Below are 21,785 nucleotides of genomic sequence, written 5' to 3' on the forward strand. Positions count from 1 at the left end.
TAAGATTGCAAAAGACAATGTGGGTTAACAGAAACAGCTTGAATTTTGAAGCTAATGGGATCTAGATCCACTCCTAACCAGCCGTGTGACGTTGTACTTGTCATTTAACCTTTCTAAACCTGTCTCCTTCACCTATCTATGCAAAGAACTTGGCACACAGCAAGAGCTCTGTGAAGTTTTGCGATTATTAAATGAAATAATGCATATGCAGAGTTTGAAAGACATAAAACATTCCAAAAACGGAAGCAGTAAACCCTCCCCTGTGTTCCAGGTTCGGAAGGCTCCAAGCCAGTTCCCCAGCACCAGCGACGTGGGAGGTGGGGTGAGAAAGGGGACTGAGTCTCGAATGTACGTCCACCGTCGGGCTTCCATGGAGTGCCAAGTTGTACCCAAGTCCCCTAAATTTGGTGAGATACGGGAAATGACCGAAGAACGGGCAGACCTAGCCTCACACGCCCGAGCGAGGGCTCCAGCGGCGACTTCCGAGACCAGGTCAAGCCCCGCCAGCAGAGGCCGCGCTGGAGCCCCAGGCCCGGCGACGCAGTGGGGGCTCACGAGTGCGCTTCCTACTGCAGGGCGCTAGGAGGCGCTCGCCCCGCCCCTTGCCACGCACAGGTCCTGCTTTGCGCATGCGTGATTCCTCGGCCCTAGCGTCCCTCCCCCTCCCCCTCCGCCCCGACACCCGTTGCTTTCGGCGTGTTGCGTTCGTGGGGCGTCTTCCTCGCCTTTGCTGACGTATAAGCAGCGCCGGAGCCAAGCGGAAACCCAGCGGGATTACAGATAGAGGAAGGGCGGGTGAGGGGAGACAGTGGGCCGGAAGTGGAATTAACCTGCCTCCCTGCCTCGCGCCGCCTGGGATGCCGCAGGCCGGGCGGGGTGTGGCCTCCGGAGGCGGAGGGCGCTGCGATTGGCCCTTCTCTGTGGCGACGGCGACGATTGGCCTCTGCGTGCGGAGCGCGGTGAGCAGCTGTGGGCCGTTGGAATTCAAACCGGGCGGCGGTGGCGCGGGGCTGCCGGTCGCACAGCGTCGCAAGCGTTCTCTGGTAGAACGCGGGTCCCGGGATCCCCGGAGCCCAGTCCTCTTTCACTGCGCTCCCCCGGCGTGTGTGGGACGGACGTGGACATGGAGCCACAGGTGGGTAGGGGCGGCCGCGGGTGTCCCGCTACAAGGGCAGGGACGGCTGCTGGCCGCCCGGATGCTGTCGAGCACTCGGCTCTCGGCCGGCCTTTGTCATGCCTGCCTGCATGGCGAAGGTCCGGGTGCCCCCGCGGCAGTGGAAAGGGGCGGAGGAGCAACTGGAGACTGCAGGGAGCAACTCCGGGAGATCGGAACGGACGTCTCCGTCCTCCCATCCCCTCCCACAGCAGGCAGCTCTTGAAGGACAGCCAAGGGGGCAATCGGAGCTGCTTGCGAGGCACAGGCATGTTCTGGAGGAACTGCATTATGCACTTGTTTATTCTGAAAGATCATTTGAGGTCTCTACCCAGCAATGGGAGAGGGCACTCAGGCACGTATAGCGAGCTGTGTTTGAGGAGAGAATTCCCAACAGCACAATCCAGTGGTTGGAGCAAATAATTTTGGGAGGGTTTTCCAGATAACCCGGTTGCCAGCATTGAGTCTTTAGTAAGCTTAGCTAATGTAAAGTTTACAACTGAGTAAGTTGCAGCTGTTATGAATTTGGGAAATTGGCCGGGCGCAGTGGCTCACGGCTGTAATCAATCCTAGCACTCTGGGAGGCCGAGGCGGGAGGATCCTCTGAGCTCAGGAGTTCGAGACCAGCCTGAGCAAGAGCGAGACACCCCCCCCCCCATCTCTACTAAAAATAAAAAGAAATTAGCTGGACAACTAAAAACATGTAGAAAAAACTAGCTGGACATGGTGGCGCATGCCTGTAGTCCCAGCTACTCCGGAGGCTGAGGCAGTAGGATCGCTTGAGCCCGGGAGTTTGAGGTTGCTGTGAGCTAGGCTGATGCCAGGGCACTCTAGCTCGGGCAACAGAGCGGGACTCCGTCTCCAAAAAAAAAATATTGGGGAAATTAATCAGGTTTTCTTCCACTTTTATGGTTACCGTGGGCTCCTGGTGGGAGATATTCATCACTGGCTGTGATTCCCATGAATTCTGGGGAGCCCTAGGGACCTGTCATTCCATATCTTCTGTATTTAGCTTTATCAATGGTACAGTAAGTTTTTGATCACTCTTTTGCTGTTCTGTAGTGTGTTGTTTTATTTCATATAGCTTTCTTTTTTCTTTTTTTTGTTCACGGCTTACAAAGTCTTATAGGCCACTTCAACTAAATGAGATATGGGCAAGGTAAGAACCCCCTCTAAATTCTGTAAATTTTGCTGGATATCAGGCATGCTCTGGCCAACAAAGTTCATATTAATTCACATTGAATTATCAGGACTTTCTGGATCTACATCAGTGTATTTCTGATATGCTTCCATAATCCTTTCTGGGAAGGCTGAGGGATCTTCATCTGTTTCCTGTTTTATTCCCTGAACTTTGTTCAGGCTTTTAATTTTGGGGACTCCTTTTCTAAGCTCAACTTGGATGCAGTCTTGAAAATGTTGAATCTTACCTTCATCTCCATTGTTTGGGTCCCAGTTGGGGTCATATGTCAGGATGGCCAGATTAGCTCCAGCTCTCACCTGGTTATTTGGGTCTTCTTTATGCATTCGATCAGCTTTTTCTTGAGCCTTGTCTAAGGCAGTGTGATGCTCCTCAGAAATTAACATTATGTTAAGCAGGCTCTGGATATCTGCCCATATGGGGTGATACATGGCCAAAATAGATTCAGACAGATCAGTTATACGCTGTGGATCATCCCTGTAGGCAGGGTTATTCTGTTTCCAACTATACAAATCAGAAGTGGTAAATGGGCTATAAACCCACATTAATCCAGCCGGTTGTTCATTCTCATTTATTCCTCCTATAGAGATCCATCCCAAAGGAAATTGCCCTGCTGGGAAGGAGGGAGGACCCCAGCCAAATTGTGCATCCTGTGAGTGTGTGAAGGAGAGACCATGTCCTCATGCTTCCCAAGACTATCCCCAGAGAAGGAAGAAAGCGAAAGATAGATGGCTGGAGGAGCCAGTGAGGGTGAAGAAAGAGGTCTAGAGTCATAAGGGGGTGGGGGCAGGAGGATTAGGAGAGGGATCTCTGAGAGTAATTGGAACTGCAGTCGAAGCTTCCGCTGGCACCTCAGCCACAGCTTGAGCCTGAGCTGCTGGCACAGACACAGCTGGAGCTGCTGCTGCAGCTGCCCAGAGGTCTTCGTGGGCATTTTCTTCTGTTGGCAAGATGGGGTTCTTAGATCTAGCTTCTTGTTCCCTAACCTTGAAAGCTTCTGTCCTCTGATTAGAATCTTATATTTAATTTGATTTGGCTTGTTTTGATACAGAAGTGTAAAAGACTGTACATAAGGGATTTCATCCCATTTCCCAACACGGTGGAAAAATGAATTTAATTGGAGAATAATATGGTAGCATAATGATCCGTTAAGAGGCCATGTTTCCCTAGACCTGCGGGTGTACTAAGGCCAAGCGTTATTGCACAAATAACCATTTTTTCTTTATAGGCTTATAGTGATATTGAGACCAATTTGTAAAAGACAGTTGGATTAAATTGTTTTTGACAAAGTTGGGACTTGTTCATGTGGCCAAACTTTAGTTGTCCCAATAGGTAATGTAATGAAAACTATGGACTAAAGTTTTGGGTAAAGCAGTTTTCATGACAGTTTGAGTTTTTTGTTTGTGTTTTTTTTTTTTTTTTTTTTTTTTAGGGGAAGGGGAGAGGGGGGAGTTTGAGTTTTTTTAAAAGGCCTCTTTAACCTTTATTTTCCTTCAGTTTCAAATGAGTAACTGGCTGTTCCCGGTTGGCCTTGAATTTATGATAACGTAGTTCAGTGAGCTCCATCTCAACACCCTGTAACCTAACAACAGCAGCTTTACCAGGCAAAAAATACAGTTCAATAAATTTTGCATTTTAACTCTATAGTGGCAGATTGACCGTTTGAGCTGTGAGATTTTCTTGATGTAATTTTTCCATCAATTTAAACATGCACAAGAACGGAACATAGTATGTGGAGACCTGCTGGAGTCCTAGAAAATCTGGCATCTCTTTAAACTTTATAATAGACAATACATTTATATGTCACATACTAATATAGATAAACACTCATTACAAAGAGAAATTTGAAAGGTTTCAAACACAAGCCCAGGAACACCACATTAGACAAAGCAAAACTCAAAACAAATAGAATACTTCTAAACAAATTTCTACAGAGGGAGACTGGAGAGAAGTTTTCAAGAATCTTGTCCCAAACCAACCATTACCACAAACAACCTTCCTGGGTCTAAATGGCATAAAACCTCAACAGCAGAGTCAGAGGATTCCCAGTGTACAGCTTTTACATTTAGGGATGAAATTCTTATTTCCCATAGTCACACATACACAAACACACACAATCACACACCAAGTGGACTGCAGTTCTAACAAACAAGCCTAGGGAGAGCTAAATACAGTCGGAGGTCCTGGTCTCCCAAATGAGTGGTTGAGGCTTGCAACCCAAATGGGATTTCCTCTGAAATTCCCTAAATGGAGAGAAGAGCCTGCAGGTCCTGCTCTCCCAAATGATTGAGGCTTCTAGTGAGGCCTCCAACCCAGACTGGAATTCCAGAGAATTTCCCCAGATGGTGAGATGAGTTACTCCCCTGTGAGATACCTTAAAACAGCACTCACCTGTCCTGACGCAAATGCCAAAATGCGAAGGTCAAAGATCCTTTCCTCCCTGACAATCAGGGATGTGTTTGGGACTGGTGACACCGAAGCTGGTGGCAGAAACTCAGCTGGGCAGGTGCTAGGGAGGCTTTAAAGTTTCTGCCTGCTCCACAGCGTCCAAGCCACCAGCAATGCATCCTGGAAGAGCCCCCAAATTGTTACTGAACCCACAGTAGGGGTTCAGTGTTGCCCGCTGCACAGATAGCCAATTACTGAGACAACGAGGATTGTCAAGAAGAAAAGGATTTATTTCTATGGATGCATCAACTGGGGGGTGGGGTACGAACTGCCTCAGATCTACCTCCCTGACCAACAGGGTCAAGGAGTTTTTCTGCAGGCAAAATGAATAATGCATGAGGGGTGTGAGCATCATTGTGTGTTTGGAGTGGAGTACAAGGCACACAAGCGCAGTGAGAAATCATGCTAGTACGTACATCCCATGATCAAAAAATGGCAGATAAGTCCCTCCCAGAGTGGAGATGTTAGTATTATAACAAGCTAGGGGTTAATATTGGTCATTCTTTCAACCTTATACGCAGGCTCAGTGGGTCTTCAGGCACAGTCTGGTGGACTATTGTTTGTCTTATCTTCTCCGGACAAACAGGTGGTATGAGGCTTTATAGGAGGTTCCGCCATTCCTGGGAAAGAAACTCGAAAGAATGCATCAGTACAACAGAAAGTTACAAAGTTCTGGTCAGCAAATTTTGCTAAAGAGTTCTCTATTTTCTGCCTAACGTGACTGTAGCTGCTAAGTTAGCAAGGCTGAGATAAATCTTACTGTCAAGGCCACTTAGAGCTACCAGCCCCAACCATAATGTGAACACTGAACACTCAAAACTGAAATATGAGGGAACCAAAAACATTATTGAGAAAATATTTTTTTTGCCTATAGAACCGGTTATATGAGGCCACATCCATGCTAATGTCCTTTTGTATCGTCTCTCTCATCATTGCTGCTGCTTCGGGATATAGGAAGGAGAGAGAGGGAGTGGGACAATCTGAGCTGAAGGAGCCCTCATTCTCTCTCCTTCCTCAGGTTTTGCAGATTCCTACCCGGTGGGACTGGTTGACTTAGTTCCTTGTCTTGTTGGTGCCCTGCTTCCCCCACGACCATCTACAGCTTCCCCTTTCCAGTAGAGAGAGATGAGCATGTGTATAGACCTCTGATGCCGGAACAGGTCTCCTGCCTGAATCCTTTGTTCACTAGTGTGTAACGTTCAAATTTACCCAAAGTCAGGAATCAACCTGAAGGGTATTCTTTATATCCAGGCAACCAAAGAGCAGAGGAGTGTGATATGACAGTGAGAAATAGTAAAAGTCTTCTCAGATCTATTCATCAAATATTTACTGAGCACGTACTATCTGCCAGGCACTGTTGTAGGTACTCATAGGCAGTAGCAGTGAACAAGGCAGAAATCCCTGCCATCATGGAGCTGCCATTTGATGGGAAGTCAGAAAATAAACATAAGTAAATTATGTAACTATTAGAAGGCAATAAGTGCTATGGAGAAAAGGAAAAATCAAGCAGGTTAGAGGGAGCAGAGGAGGCCAACTGGCAGGCTAGAGTATTAAATAGGGTGGTCTCAGTAAGCCCTATGGAGAAGGTGAGGGTTGAATAAAGACCTGAGGGAAGTGAGAGAGATAGGCAAGTGGATAGTAAAGAAAGAACATTTGAGGCAGAGGGGATCTACTAGAGCAAAGAGTCCCTAAAGAGTTGTATTTTAAGGAGGCCACTGTGGCTAGAATGAGTGAGAAGTGGGACAAGGAAGTCAGGTAATGGGAAGTGAGGTTGCCAATCACAGTTTGTCTCCTGGAAGCTAAATGAAGAAAGTAAGTCTATTGAGGGAGCAGTCAGTTGTATCAAGTGCTGCTTGATGGGTCAAGAAACATGAAGATAAAGAATTGCCTTAGCAACATGAAGTTACTGGTGATCTTGAGGACAGCAGTTTTAGTGGAATGGTGGCAGTGAAGCCTGAATGGAATGGCTTTAGGAGAGAAATTGGACACAGGAAATACTCTTTAGGCAATAGTTTTGAGGAGTTTTGCTACAAAGGGCAGCAAGGAAAAAGGACAGATAGTAGCTGGCAGGGAAAACAGAGTCAAGAGACTGTTGCCTGGGCTAGAGTGCCGTGGTGTCAACCTAGCTCACAGCAACCTCAAACTCCTGAGCTCAAGCAATCCTACTGCCTCAGCCTCTAGAGTAGCTGGGACTACAGGCATGCGCCACCATGCCCGGCTAATTTTTTCTATATATTTTTAGTTGTCCAGCTGATTTCTTTCTATTTTTTCAATAGAGACGAGGTCTCGCTCTTGCTCAGGCTGGTCTCGAACTCCTGAGCTCAAACAATCTGCCCACCTCGGCCTCCCAGAGTGCTAGGATTACAGGCGTGAGCCACCGTGTTTGGCTATCAGTTTATTTTAAGTATCCCCCGCTGATAGACATTTGATTTCATTCCTTCAAGAACTGTAGAGTCCTAACATGTAGCCGACATTGTACAAGGCCCTCTGGTTATAGAGTTATTAAAAAAACAGGTGAGTTCTTATGGTGTTCACAATCTAATGTAGGGAAAGACAATACACAAGTAAACTAAAAACAAAAAGCAGGGTATCAGATTGTTTCACAGTTTTCTCTATAATGATCTATGAACATCCTTGAATGTATATCTCATTGTATCACAGGCAGCTCAAACTCAGTTTCCCAAAGCCAAACTTAGCATCTCTTAAAAACAAGCTCTTCAGGTACTCTCAGATAGATCTCTCTGTGTTATTTCTTTTCTTTTTTTCTTTTTCTTTCCTTTTTTCTTTTTTTGAGACAGGGTCTCACTCTGTTGCTTGGGCTAGAATGCAGTGGTGTTAGCTCACTGCAACCTCAAACTCCTGGGCTCAAGTGATCCTCCTGCTTCAGCCTCCCAAGTACCTGGGACTTACAGGTATGCACCACAACACCCGGCTAATTTTTCTGTAGAGACGAGGTCTCACTCTTGCTCAAGCTGATCTCAAACTCCTGACCTGAAGCAATCCTCCCACCTCGGCCTCCCAAAGTGTTAGGATTACAGGCATGAGCTACCACCCCCCGGGCCTCTGTGTTATTTCTTACATGTGAATCTACAATGATCTTAACATAAAAAGTGTAGTTAACAAAACCATCCAGGTGTGGTGGCTCACACCTGTAATCCCAGCGATTTGAGAGACTGAGGCAGGAGGATCGCTTGAGGCAAGGAGTTTGAGACCAGCCTGGGCATCAAAACAAGGCCCTTTCTCTAAAAAAAAAAAAAAAAAAAAAAGTAGAAAAACAAAATCAGCTCTTCCTCCTGTGATCTTTTTTTTTTTTGAGACAGAGTCTCACTTTGTTGCCCAGGCTAGAGTGAGTCCCGTGGCATCAGCCTAGCTCACAGCAACCTCAAACTCCTGGGCTTAAGCGATCCTACTGCCTCAGCCTCCCGAGTAGCTGGGACTATAGGCATGTGCCACCATGCCCGGCTAATTTTTTCTATATATATTTTTAGTTGTCCAGATAAGCTAATTTTTTCTATATATATTTTTAGTTGTCCAGATAATTTATTTCTATTTTTAGTAGAGACAAGGTCTCTCTCAGGCTGGTCTCGAACTCCTGACCTCCAGTGATCCGCCCGCCTCGGCCTCCCAGAAGGCTAGGATTACAGGCGTGAGCCACTGCGCCCGGCCCCTCCTGTGATCTTGATTAATGGAACTATGGCAGGCACCTTGGAGTCAGCCTGAACTCTCTTCCCCCTCCCTCCCTCTCCCAAGCCAGGTCCTGGTTGGATCAATGTTTGATTTCATGTAATCCAGCCCCACTTCCTCATCCCACTGCCTAGCTTTTCTAAGGCTCACCTGGTTCTCTCAGATGGATTTCTGTTTAGAATTGATCTCTAATGTCCTAAGGCATCCTTTGTTTGTATCTAGTGAATTCACTTCTCTCTTATGCATACAGAATGGTGAGAGCTGTGTACGTCCTTAGGAGAACTGAGAAAATAGATCATTTTCTATAGAGTGTAATTCTCTTGCAGTACTCCAGTTTGAAAAGACTGCCCTAGAAAGTACACTCTGGGGAGGCAGGGACTTGATGTTCATTACCGTCAGCCTAGCACCTAGAACAATGTCTGGCACAGAGCAGCTGGTCAGCAAATGTTAGTGCAACATGCCACCCCTCCTTGCTTTCTGACTGGGATGCTCTTCCTTAGCCCAAACTCATCAGACTAGCTCCTTTTCATCCTGAAGACTCAGCCAAAAAATACAGTCAGACCTCCATATCCATGGCTTCTGTATTCACTGTAATACTCAGTAAAGTTTTAATCATCTCTTTAAATGCTTCTCTTCTCTGCTGTCCTCTGAGCATCTTGAGAGTCGGGACCATCTCTGTTACTCCAGAACCCAGATCATTTCCTGGCATATCACAAACACTTAGTAAATATTGAATAACTGAAGTAAATTGAAGGGCAGAGAGAGACCTGGCCTTGGAATTAAAAGTTACCTATAGTGAAAAATCAGAAGTTGTTCTGTGTATTGTTCTTTCTTGATGGTGGAATAGGAGTAGGGTGACCGGTTGTCCTGGTTTGCATGCGAATGATCTGGTTTTGGCACTGAAAGTCCTGTGTCCCAGGAAACTCCTCAGTCCTGGGTAAACCAGAATGGTCATTCACTCTAGATAAGAGAAACCATGGGGTAGGCATAATCCCCAGGCACTGAGTTTTAGACTGCTTAAAGGACAGGATCTCTATTTCTTTGCCCACAGCTCCCTCACCCATATACTTTGGTGGTCGCCATATTGGTATGCTACTTCTAGCCTTCCCCATGCAAGTCAGCCTACTTACAACTCAGTATTATTCTTTATAATAGATTCCATGGTATATTTTTTACATGCTTGATCAGAAACTGTAGCTGGCTCTTCACAGTACACAGGGAGAAAGCCTCCTTAGCCTGGCGTCAAAGTCCTATGAGGTAATGTGGTCCAGCCAGTTAAACACATGGCCTTTGGAACTAGAGTGTCTAGATTTTGCTCTGGCTCTGCCTTTTACTTGCCAATGACCTTAGACAAGCTATTCTCCTCTTAGTGCCTTCCTTCCCTCATCTACAAAGTGGAATTAATAATAGCACCTCCCAAAATGGGCTTCTGTGAGGATTAAGTAAATTGATACAGGTAAAGCATTTAAAACAGTGCTCAATAAATGTTACCTGCTTCTGCCAACCAATCTTCAGCCTTATCTATCTTCCACTCTTTCCCTTATTTATGATTCTCAGCTCCAGCTAAAATGTTCTATTGGTTTCCCAGTGGTACCATGTGCATGTTTGAGTTTTTGCCTTCTGAAAAGAGTGTCCATTTCTCTTTGCTTATTTGAGTACTACCCTTAAAGTTAGCTCAGACCTAACATCCAGCTTTCCCCTTAGAGATTGTTCCCACTTTTATGTTATGTCCCACTTCTGTTCGTGCTATTTGGCTGACACACGATCTGTGAGTTCTACCTTTTGACACATGTGGTACTCAGTTATTGCTTGTTGGTGGTGATGTTGAGAATTGAGGCTAGGGGGGCCAAGAAGGGAAGGTCTTGGAACATTTGGGCTCCTGGGTGTTGTCTTAAGGGTCTCTTTTCCCAACAGAAGCCCGCCCTGTTAGAAGTGAAGGGGAACGTAGAGCTGAAGAGACCCCTGGTTAAGGCATCTTCCCGGCTTCCTCTCTCAGAAAACAGACTCAAGAGGGGACCTGACCAGATGGAGGATGCCTTGGAGCCTAAGAAGGTGAGCTGGGTGTGGAGAGCTGTGCGTGTATGTGTGTGCGTGTGCGTGTGCATGCACATGCGTGTGAGAGAGTGAGAGAGATTATAAACCAATTAGAGAGGGTGGCTATAGACCCCATTTTTATCTTTCCCCAGAAGCGGACACGAGGCCTGGATGCACCAACCAAAATTGCCACATCCTACCCCAGAGCACCACCCCTCACCACAGTGCCACAGACCACAGGTGGGCTCTAGGGGTGGGTAGGGACGGACCAAGGGCATGGAAGTCCAGTGCTCTTCAACTCACTTCTTTCTTTTCTTTCAATTTTAGTCTATTTTGAATAGGTAGTAACATTTCACTCGGTTCAAAAGTCCAAGTACACAAAGATTGTTGTACAGTGAAAAGTCTCCACCTTGCCTTTGTCCCCCAGCTACCCAATTCCCCTCCCCAGGGGCAACTGCATGTCTTTCCAGGGAAATTCTATAGGTATTCGAGCAAATACCTCTTTCCCCCTGAATTTTATACAAATGGTAGCATACTTTAGACATGGTTCTGGCCTCCTGCTCTTTTTACTTATCTTGGTCCAAGTTGCCTTTTTTTTTTTTTTTTTTTTTTTGAGGCAGAGTCTCGCTTTGTTGCCCGGGCTAGAGTGAGTGCCATGGCATCAGCCTACCTCACAGCAACCTCAAACTCCCGGGCTCAAGTGATCCTTTTGCCTCAGCCTCCCAAGTAGCTGGGACTACAGACATGCACCACCATGCCCAGCTAATATTTTCTATATATATTTTTAGTTGTCCAGATAATTTCTTTCTATTTTTAGTAGAGATGGGGTCTTGCTCTTGCTCAGGCTGGTCTCGAACTCCTGACCTCGAGTGATCCTCTCGCCTCAGCCTCCCAGAGTGCTAGGATTACAGGCGTGAGCCACTGTGCCCGGCCCAAGTTGCTTCTTGATACACTGAATACAGTTGGCCCTCCATGTCTATTGGTGGTGATGTGTCCTCCGTGTCTGTGGGTTCTGCATCTGTGTATTCAACCAACACAGATTGAAAATATAAAAAATAAAAATAAAAAATAGCAATACAACAAAAAATCATACAAATTTAAAAACTGTACAGTAAAACAACTACAGTCAAGTGTCACTTAATGACAGGGATGTAATCTTAGAAATTAATAGTCTTGTGAACATCACAGAGTATACTTACACAAACCTAGGTGGTATAACCTACTACACACCTAGGCTATACAGTGTAGCCTTTTGCTCCTCAACTACAAACCTGTACAGCATGTTACTGTACTTACTGAATGTTATAGGCAATTTTAACACAATGCTAAGTATTTGTGTATCTGGGCATATCTAAACATAGAAAAGGTATGGTAAAAAAACAATGTAAAAGATAAAAAATGGCATAGCTCTATAGGGCATTTACCATGAATGGAGCTTGCAAGACTATAAGTTGCTGTGGGTGTCAGTGAGTTAGTGGCGAGTGAGTGTGAAAGCCTAGGACCTTCCTGTACACTACTGCACACTTTATAAACACTGTACACTTAGGCTACACTTCATTTATTTTTTAAAATATCTTTCTTTCCTAATAAATTAACCTTAGCTTACTATAACTTTTTACTTTATAAACTTAAAAATTTTTTAACTTTATGACTCCTTGTAATAACATTTAGCTTAAAAAACAAATATATTGTACAACTGTACAACAATATTTTCTCTTTATATCCTTATTCTATAAGCTTTTTTATATTTAAAAATTTAAGAAATTTATTTCCGCCGCCTCCCCCACCCACCGCCCCCCGAAATAAGCTTGAAACTAAGACACAAACACGTTAGCCTAGGCCTACACAGGGTCAGGATCATCAATGTCACTGTTTCTACTTCCACATCTTGTCCCACTAGAAGATCTTCAGGGGCAATAACATGCATGGAGCTGTCATCTTCTATGATAATGCCTTCTGGAATACCTCTTGAAGGACTTGCCTGAAGCTGTTTTACAGTTAACTTTTTGTCTTTCTAAGTAGAAGGAGTATACTTTACAATAACAATAAAAAGTATAGTAAAGTAAATACATAAACCTGTAACATAATTGTTAATTGTCATTATCAAGTAATTTATGTACTGTACATAATTGTATGTGCTATACTTTTATACAACTGGCAGCACAGATTTTTTTATACCAGCATCACCACAAACGGGTGAGTAATGCTATGATATTACGATGGCTGCGATGTCCACTAAGCAATAGGAATTTTCAGATCCATTATAATCTTACTGGCCTGCCACTGTGTATGCAGTCTGTCGTTGACCAAAATGTTATGTGGCACATAACTGTATGTAGTATTTACATTGTATTAGGTATTAAAAGTAATTTGAAGATGATTTAAAGTATACAGAAGGATGTAGAATACTATACCATTTTATATAAGGGACTTGAGCATCGTTGGATTTTGGTATTCTTGGGTGGGTCCTAGAACCAATCCCGTTGGATAATTAGGGATCCCCATAATTTCTGATCCCAGGAGGGATATCATTAGGAGCTAGCCAGACTCAGGGGATGAGGGAAGTTATTGTTTTTCTAATTCCCAGGAAAAGCACCTGCCCTGTCTTTGTGCCTTTGGCCTGCCAGTGTACATGGCACCCTCAGAGTGATCACTCTACTTTTTCCTCTCTCCCATCTCTCGGACAGCTCAAAAAGTTTCCAAGAAGACAGGGCCTCGGTGTTCCACAGCTATTGCCACAGGTAATAGTGCTTAAGAGCTGGGGCTGAGAAGGGATTTGGGGTATATGTAAAGGGAGAATGATGGAAGTGGAGGGACACTGGCCCACATAATTCTTAAGTCAACTCCCCATTTCTCTAGTGGTGAAGAACCAGAAGCCAGTCCCCGCTGTTGCTGTCCAGAAGCCTGGCAGTAGGTGACAAACGTAACCCTTGGGTGAGAGGCTGGGATAGGGAAGAGGAGGTGGTGAGTACCCAGAAAAATCCATGTGGTCTCTTCTCTGTCTGGAGTGAAAGGAGACAGATGTAGCATCAGGTATGGAGGCCTTAAAGGCCAGAAGGGAGGAGGGATAGAGAGCCAGGACTTCACTGACCTCTGTCCTTTCTGTGCCCATCTTAGCATCAGCTGTTCCTCCCATGGTGGGAGGGAAGAAACCCAGCAAACGTCCAGCCTGGGACTTAAGGGGTCAGTTATGTGACCTAAATGCAGAGCTGAAATGCTGTCATGAGAGGACTCAAACACTGGACAAGGAAAACCAGCAGCTGCAGGACCAGCTCAGAGATGCCCAACAACAGGCCAAGACCCTGGGGATACAGCGTGGGACACTGGAAGGAGAGTTGGCCAGGGTACGGGCCCAGGCTGAGCAGGGCCAGCAGGAGCTGAAGAACCTCAGTGCCCGTGTCCTGGAGCTGGAAGCACGACTGGGCACGCAGGAGGGCTTGGTTCAGGAGCTCCAGAAAGAACAGCTGGAATTGCAGGAGGAGCGGAGGCAACTGACCTCCCGACTAGAAGAACAAGAGGTGAGGGCCAGATTCTCATCAAACCCAGCCCCTCTTTCCTAGCAGAGTTTGTGCCTCCCCTCTCTTCTAGGTGCTCCTGAAGTCTTTTGGGGCTGAGAACCCCTGACCACCTATTTCCAGCAGTATACTTCTGTCCTCCACCCATCTCTCCCCTAGCCCACTCCTGACTATATTGCTTTCCGTCACACTTTTCGCCACCCTTGACTCTGTTTGAATAGGTCCCACCTGGATCCATGTCTTCCCCTAGTCCTCCATGCCCCCTCTTTCTTCAAGTCCCCTTCCTGACCACAAATCCCCATGGTATTTTCTCTCCCTTCTCCGTGTCATTTCACTCCTTCCTGGTGAGCACCAACTAAATTGAATTACTTGCAGTCTCTTAAATGACTCAACTTTCATTTCTGGGCATTTTGTATATGTGCTTCCCTCTTTCTGGAATGTTTTTCCTCCACTCCATCTTTCCCTTGGTTTATCCCTATACTTTTGGGTGTCAGCCTATGTCATCTTCCTGTGCCCCTCCTAGTTATTCCCGTAGCACTCCCTGTCCTAGTACCATGATTCCCTGTTTTCTCATCTCTCCTTCTTTACCAGCCTCTGAGGTCCATGGGGACAGGGACCCCACCTCCACCCCGCTACTCCATCTTGGCCATATGATTTGTTCTTATTCTTGGTTGCATCTCACGCTCTGTGTATGTTCTCTTCTGTTCTGGACAGAGGCGGCTGCAGGTATCAGAAGCAGCTCTGTCAAGCAGCCGAGCAGAGGTGGCATCTCTGCAGCAGGAGGCCGCAACCCAGGCAGCCTTATTGGCTGAACGAGGAGAACGTATCTATGGGCTAGAAATGGAGCGCCGGCGACTGCACAACCAGCTGCAGGAACTTAAGGGCAACATCCGTGTATTTTGCCGGGTCCGCCCTGTCCTTCCAGGGGAGCCTGCTCCACCCTCTGGCTTCCTCCTATATCCCTCTGGCCCTGGTGGACCCTCTGATCCTCCAACCCGCCTTACCCTCTCCCGGACTGATGAACGGCGTGGGACCCTAAGTCGGGCGCCAGCCCCCACCACCTGCCACGACTTCTCCTTTGACCGGGTATTCCCACCAGGGAGTGGACAGGATGAAGTGTTTGAGGAGATTTCCATGCTTGTCCAATCAGCCCTGGATGGCTATCCCGTTTGCATCTTTGCCTATGGCCAGACAGGCAGCGGCAAGACCTTCACAATGGAGGGTGGGCCTGGGGGAGACTCCCAGTTGCAGGGGCTGATCCCTCGGGCCCTGCGGCATCTCTTCTCCGTGGTCCAGGAGCTAAGTGGCCAGGGTTGGACCTACAGCTTTGTGGCAAGCTACGTAGAGATCTACAATGAGACCGTCCGAGACCTCCTGGCCACCGGAACCCGGAAGGGCCAAGGGAGCGAGTGTGAGATCCGCCGTGCAGGGCCAGAGAGTGAGGAGCTTACTGTCACCAATGCTCGATATGTCCCTGTCTCCTGTGAGAAAGAAGTGAGGACCCATGGTCACTGGAACTGGGGAATGGGGAGGAATGGGCAGGCTACCACAAGGTGGAAGTAGATGGAGAAAGGAGCAGGAGAAAATTGAAGGATGAAGGGCAAGTTGGAAGGATAGAGTACCACGTTCAGTTTTGGCTGGTGGGCTGTAGGGATATAGAACCAGGGAAGGAAGAGGAGTGATACATCTGCTTGATGGAGGGAGGGTCACCGGCCCCCTGCCAGTTGCCTCTCAGGTCTCATTTCTTGCTACACACCTTGTTCAGTTCACCCTAGCAATGCTGGCCTCTTGGGTGTTCCTCAACCTGCTAGTCATACTTCTGTCTCGGAGCCTTTGCCTGAATGCTCCTGCCCTGGAGATCTTAAGGCAGTGAGGCCATAATTGGCTGTCCTGTCTAAACTTGGCCCCACGCTCCACCTTCACACACTTCCTATTTTGTGATTTTACTCCTTAGCATTCTCAGATATACTGTGCATTTTATTTTGTCTTTTGGCTGGGTAGAAAGAAAGCTCCAAGAGGGCAGGGGCCGACTTACTCATTTTCATTACCATACCCGACCCGACATGAATATGTCCTGACTTCCTGCCTGCCTCTGCCCCTCGTTGTTCCCCATCTGCAGGTGGAGGCCCTGCTCCGTCTGGCCCATCAGAACCGGGCTGTGGCCCGCACTGCCCAGAATGAGCGATCATCACGTAGCCACAGTGTGTTCCAGCTACAGATCTCTGGGGAACACTCCAGCCGAGGCGTGCAGTGTGGGGCCCGCCTCAGCTTTGTGGACCTGGCTGGGAGTGAGCGGCTTGACCCTGGCTTAGTCCTCGGCCCTGGGGAGCGGGAACGCCTCCGGGAAACACAGGCCATTAACAGCAGCCTGTCTACATTGGGGCTGGTCATCATGGCCCTGAGCAACAAGGTGGGAATGGAAATGGGGGGGGGCGGACCTTGGGACCAGTTAGGATTGGCCATGCGAAACCCTGCCGAATCCTAACCAGTCGTCCCTCCTCAACCCTCTAGGAGTCCCACGTGCCTTACCGGAACAGCAAGCTCACCTACCTGCTGCAGAACTCTCTGGGCGGCAGCGCTAAGATGTGAGTGAAAGGGATGGATGGCAGGGGTTGGGTAGGAACTATGTTGGAGTGAGGGGTGGAAAGGGGGAAGATGGAGACCTGTTCAGGCTCTGCTGGCCACTAATGCTGGGGTTGGGCATCTTTCTTTTCCATAGGCTCATGTTTGTGAACATTTCCCCACTAGAAGAAAATGCCTCTGAGACCCTCAACTCGCTACGCTTTGCCTCCAAGGTACAATTACCACCAAGCTCAGGCCTTGTCAGGAGCCATGGATGGTTGTGGGCTTCTCCATCCTAGCTCATTCTGTCCACCAGGCCATTGGGGGAGGAGGACACATTTATCCCGAAAGGATTTACATTTGTCAGACATCTAGGGTACTACTCACCTGGTTCCATTTTTAACTATTGGCTTCTGAATTAAGTTTTTTTTAGAGCTGATTAAAAGGTCTAAACTCTATGGAGAGTATACACAACACAGTGAAGTTTTACCACCACCACTGTCCACCCCATCCTCTACCCTTGCAGTCCCCAACCCCAGGGCACAGACAGGTACTGGTCTGTGGTTTGTTAGGAACTGGGCCATACAGGCCCTGCCACCTGCCCCCGCCCCTGGTTGGTGGAAAAATTGTCTTCCATGAAACCAGTCCCTGTTTCCAAAAAGGTTAGAGACCCTGCTCTACCCCTTCCAGTGTTTCTTTTTGCTAATACAAGCCATATGCATGTTCTTATTCCCCTTCCTTATATAAAAGGCATCTGTCTCCCTCTCTCACATATATGTAGTTCTGAGTCTTGTTTTGTTTAACAAAACAGCTCCAATATTCCCATCGACACACGGAGATCAACCTATTAGTTTTAGGTCTGTCTAGGACTCCACTCTGTGTATGCACCAAAATTTATCCACTAGTTCCCTCTACTGGACACTTAGATTGTTTCCACTCTTTTTCTGTTACAAACAAGCCCATGTTGACTACCCTTGTACATGTCATTTGGTATGTCTTTAGTTACATCTAACTATCTAGGGCAATATTCCTTGAAATGGGATTGCTGGATCAAAGGAGATTTATGGGTTTTTCAGACTATTCCAAGTAGTATGAATTCAGGCTCCAAACCCCACGAGGCCATGAATTCTCAAGGAGACTTAAGCTTCTTCCTCTAGAGTTAGCAAGTCAGAAAGTCTCCTTACTGTCTGTGTCTGGGGGAAATTTTTTCTTCTCGTTCACCCTTTTCCTGAGTGTATAGTTCTTTGATGGGTTCTGGCTTTATTTGAGGTCTGATCAGGTCTGCCCTTTCGTGGCGCTCGGGCTTCCTCCCAGTGAGCGTGGACTACTGCCACGGAGCAGCCAGTTGCCCCAGCACCTGCACCCTGTTCGATCTTCCTTTGATCAGGATTTCCCTCACGATCTTGCAAGTTCAGTTAAAAGGGTGGTGGCATTTTTTTCTAATTTTTTATTAATGTTATCTCAACATAACACCCAACAACATGAACTTCTTAATATCTAATACCCAATTTATGTTAAATTTCACCTGACTCTCAGAAGTGTCTTTTATACATTAGATTTGTTCAAATCAGGGTCCAGGCAAGGGCCACCGACTTCATTTGGTTGAAATATCTCATTTCTTTTAATCTATAAGAATCCCACCCCACCCTGCCACTAGTATGTCATTTCTTTGTAGAAGTAAGGTTATTTGTCCTATAGAATGTATCATATTCTGGATTTTGGCCAGTTGCTTCCTCTTCCTCCCATACTTTTTGTTATCTGGTAGTTAGATTTAGGGGTTTGATTAGGTTGTAATCGGGTTCAAATTTCTTGGCAAGAAAACTTAATAGATGGTGCAGTCTACTTCCTCCTGTTTCTTTTTTTTTTTTTTTTTTTTTTGAGACAGAGTCTCGCTCTGTTGCCCAGGCTAGAGTGCCGTGGTATCAGCCTAGCTCACAGCAGGCTCAAGCAATCCTTCTGCCTCAGCCTCCCGAGTAGCTGGGACCACAGGCATGCGCCACCATGCCCGGCTAATTTTTTCTGTATATTTTTAGCTGTCCAGATCATTTCTTTCTATTTTTAGTGGAGACGGGGTCTCGGTCTTGCTCAGGCTGGTCTCGAACTCCTGACCTGGAGCGATCCTCCTGCCTCGGTCTCCCAGAGTGCTAGGATTACAGGCGTGAGCCACTGCGCCTGGCCCTTCATCCTGTTTCATATAAGGAGACACCTAATATCTAGTTCTACTTTTAATGATATATTGATCATTAGATTTGGGTGTTTCATCCATTTGAAAACTCCTCATTGACTTTTTCACATAATGATTTTATTAAACAGTGATTAAACCTAGAGCCATCATTTCATTGGGGGATTTTAAAATAGGGATTTATTTTTATGTTTTTAATTTTTGGAGCCAGGGCCTCACTGTTGACCAGGCTGGAGTGCAGTGGCATCATCATAGCTCACAGCAACCTCAAACTCTTGGGCTCAGGCGATCCTCCTGCTTCAGCCTCCCCAGTGGCTGGCTCTAGAAGCACGCGCCACCATGCCTGGCTAATTTTTCTATTTTTTGTAGAGATAAAGTCAAGTCTTGCTGTGTTGCTCTCAGGCTGGTCTCCAACTCCCAGCCTCAAGTGATCCTCCTGTCTTGGCTTCCCACCCAAAGTGCTAGGATTATAGGTGTGAATCACCACACTCCCAGCAACAATTCTTCTGAGAACTGAGAACTTTCCCTTGCCATCTATTTGGTTACTCTGAAGTTCAGTTCATATGGGAAAAGCAAGATAATTGCTAGAGTCTTTATTATTTTCAGTATTAGGAGTTGATATCCTAGCAACTTCCAAGGGTGACCAATGAGTTTTTATCTGAGGGTTACCATTTTGCAGATGCTTGTATATTCAATGTCTGTCTTTTGCAGTTATTCTTTCTGATGTTCAATTGTCCCATCTTTGGCCAGTAGGAGCCCCTTCAAACTGGCTCCTAGACAGGACCCCAGTAGTCTTTGTTTCTGATTCATCTTATACATTTTCTTCCCCCATACTTCATGAATGGGTATTGTTAATAGGTTATTGTTTTAGAGTGGGAGAGTTTTGGGGTCTCTAGACCAGGGTATTGTTGGGAAGAGAAGTCTTCTCTGTTCCTGAATCTTCACGTAGAGAGCTTCTATCTCTTCTCGGGCCTTTTCACCTCCTACAGGCCCAGTCGACATAGGAGAGCTAAACACAACTGGGACCAGCCTGAACCTGCCTTCAGAACCTTTACTTCAGTTTTCCTTGAGGGCAGCTCTAGCACTGGGGGGAGGGGGGGAAATGTTGAGAGAATTGTTATTTTGGTTACTCTGTAAACTTTTTTGTTCTGTCTAACCATCTCCCCCCCCCCCCCGCCAGGTGAACCAGTGTGTTATTGGTACTGCTCAGGCCTGCAGGAAATGAAGACCGATCCAGATGCTGTATGTGTGTACTTGGGGGTGGGTGCTGAACCAGTGTGGTATTGGTACTGCTCAGGCCTGCAGGAAGTGAAGACGATCCAGATGCTATATGTGTGTACTTGGGCGGGGGGTGGTTCTGAGGGATGTTTAATTGGGTGGAGGGTGCTATGTATGAAGAATAAAGAACAGTTTAGACAAATGCAATAAAACCTTTATTTTAAACTGTTTATTCTTCAATGAAATGCAATAAAACCTTTATTTTAAACTGTTTATTCTTTAATCAAATGCAATAAAACCTTTATTTTAAACTGTTCTTTATTCTTTAGGCAACTGCAGTAAAACCTTTATTTTAAACTGTTCTTTATTCTTTAAAATAAAGGTTTTATTGCAGTTGCCTAAGGAGAAGGGTTCTTTTCCTATCTGTTAAGGTGGGAGCTGTGGATGTCCATTTTGCCGTTCGTTTGTTTTGCAGGGAGTGTGGGGTGGGGCGGGGCGGTCTTGGGTTTTTCCTCCCTCGGCTCTCTGGTTCTAGATCCAGGTGTGGATCATCTTCCTCTTCCTAATGCCTCCTCCCCCCGTCGCTCACATCGAGATGTGGCCGCTAGCTCACACACATGTGGCCGCTAGCTACACACACTCCCGCCACGATCACTAGTTAAGTTTGGCGCTTACCACCGGCCACCCCAGCCCCGGGCAGGACCGCTCCTTTGGTGGGTGCGGGAAGGTGGGACCGGTGGCCGGGAGCAGGGCCAGGTGCAGGGCCGAGCGCTCCCACCGACTGCGGGCTCCTTCCTCCCGCCCTCTCCCTGCCTTCGCGTTTGAGCCGCCCCGCGCTGCCCATTGGCTGGCTCCCTGGCCGGTTCTAGCTGTCACCGCCCCGGTAGGGAATAATGTCTAGAATGAACTGAACTCAACTCAGATTTGTACAGAGGTAACTGAGTGTTTTAAAGAGACTGAGGGAGTGAAAGGTGGGTGAGTGGGGGCTCGGGAGAGTCAGAGAAGTAAAAGATTACAAAAACTGGGAAGGGGCATTGGTTTTTGTTAAACTCAACTGGGCCCGCTGACTGGAGCTTATGCAGTTTAGGTTCCTAACCACCCACAGAGGCTGGGATTTCAGTTGTTGGCCAGCACAAACAGTAAATTTTTCTGGCAGCCTGGAGTTTTCTCAGCCAGACAGTTAAAGGAAGCGAGGGTCTTCCTAGGGATGTGGCCTTGAGCTGTTAGAAACTATGTTAGTGTTTAAGTCTTTATCGCCCAAGGTCGAGACCTCGTTGAGAAAGGGTTCAGAGAAGTCTGGCTAGCGTTTGGTCAGGAGAGAATCTTTGTCAGTCGTATGGCAGTTCTATGTCTGACTTTGTGAGGAATCCTGGTTATCTTTTTGTACCTTTTGAAATACATATGACTGTACTGATACTATAAAAATAAAATTAAATAATAAAAGGTATACCATTTGGATATCATGTATATGCATATAATCAAGCAAGCATTACTATCTAGAATTTTTGGAGAACTTCCACAAATTGATATGAAAAATACAACCAACCCAAGAGAAAAAATGGAAAACAGTATGAAAGACAATTCTTCAAAGAGGAAACAAAATGCAAATTAAAATAACAATGAGATAACATTTCATATCCATCAAATTGGCAAAGATAAGTCTGGAAATATCAAATGTTGATGAAGCCATAGGGCAGTAGAAACTGTCTAACATTGGATGGGAGGATGAACTGGAAAAGCCACTGTGGAGACCATTTCCCAATGTCTAGTAGAGTTGATAATACAATTCCA

General features: G+C 46.5%; 1 protein-coding gene across 3 annotated transcripts; it reads left to right on the top strand.

The window, feature by feature from the left end:
- Nucleotides 1–983: 983 nt before the first annotated feature.
- LOC123632998 (kinesin-like protein KIFC1) lies at nucleotides 984–21,441 on the top strand. 3 transcript variants are annotated; one of them, XM_045543886.1, is made up of 12 exons: nucleotides 984–1,135; nucleotides 2,938–3,003; nucleotides 10,398–10,535; nucleotides 10,670–10,757; nucleotides 13,205–13,258; nucleotides 13,377–13,427; nucleotides 13,635–14,035; nucleotides 14,747–15,526; nucleotides 16,152–16,442; nucleotides 16,544–16,617; nucleotides 16,752–16,827; nucleotides 19,957–21,441. In XM_045543886.1, the coding sequence occupies exons 1-12, from the start codon at nucleotides 1,124–1,126 to the stop codon at nucleotides 19,999–20,001; spliced, it is 2,076 nt and encodes a 691-aa protein (XP_045399842.1). In that variant the 5' UTR covers nucleotides 984–1,123; the 3' UTR covers nucleotides 20,002–21,441. The 3 variants fall into 3 exon arrangements, with proteins under 3 accessions (XP_045399842.1, XP_045399843.1, XP_045399841.1); XM_045543887.1 differs by lacking the exon at nucleotides 2,938–3,003; XM_045543885.1 differs by lacking the exon at nucleotides 2,938–3,003 and having other exon boundaries at nucleotides 1,083–1,135; nucleotides 10,480–10,535.
- Nucleotides 21,442–21,785: the final 344 nt, after the last annotated feature.

Source organism: Lemur catta, chromosome 2, assembly GCF_020740605.2.
Source record: "Lemur catta isolate mLemCat1 chromosome 2, mLemCat1.pri, whole genome shotgun sequence".
Taxonomy (NCBI): Eukaryota; Metazoa; Chordata; class Mammalia; order Primates; family Lemuridae; genus Lemur; species Lemur catta.

Bases quoted from the DNA above. Each gene is read 5' to 3' on its own strand.
- LOC123632998 (XM_045543886.1), top strand. The intron at 10,536-10,669 runs GTGAGCTGGGTG...ATCTTTCCCCAG, and splicing joins ATGCCTTGGAGCCTAAGAAG to AAGCGGACACGAGGCCTGGA. The intron at 13,259-13,376 runs GTAATAGTGCTT...CCATTTCTCTAG, and splicing joins TTCCACAGCTATTGCCACAG to TGGTGAAGAACCAGAAGCCA.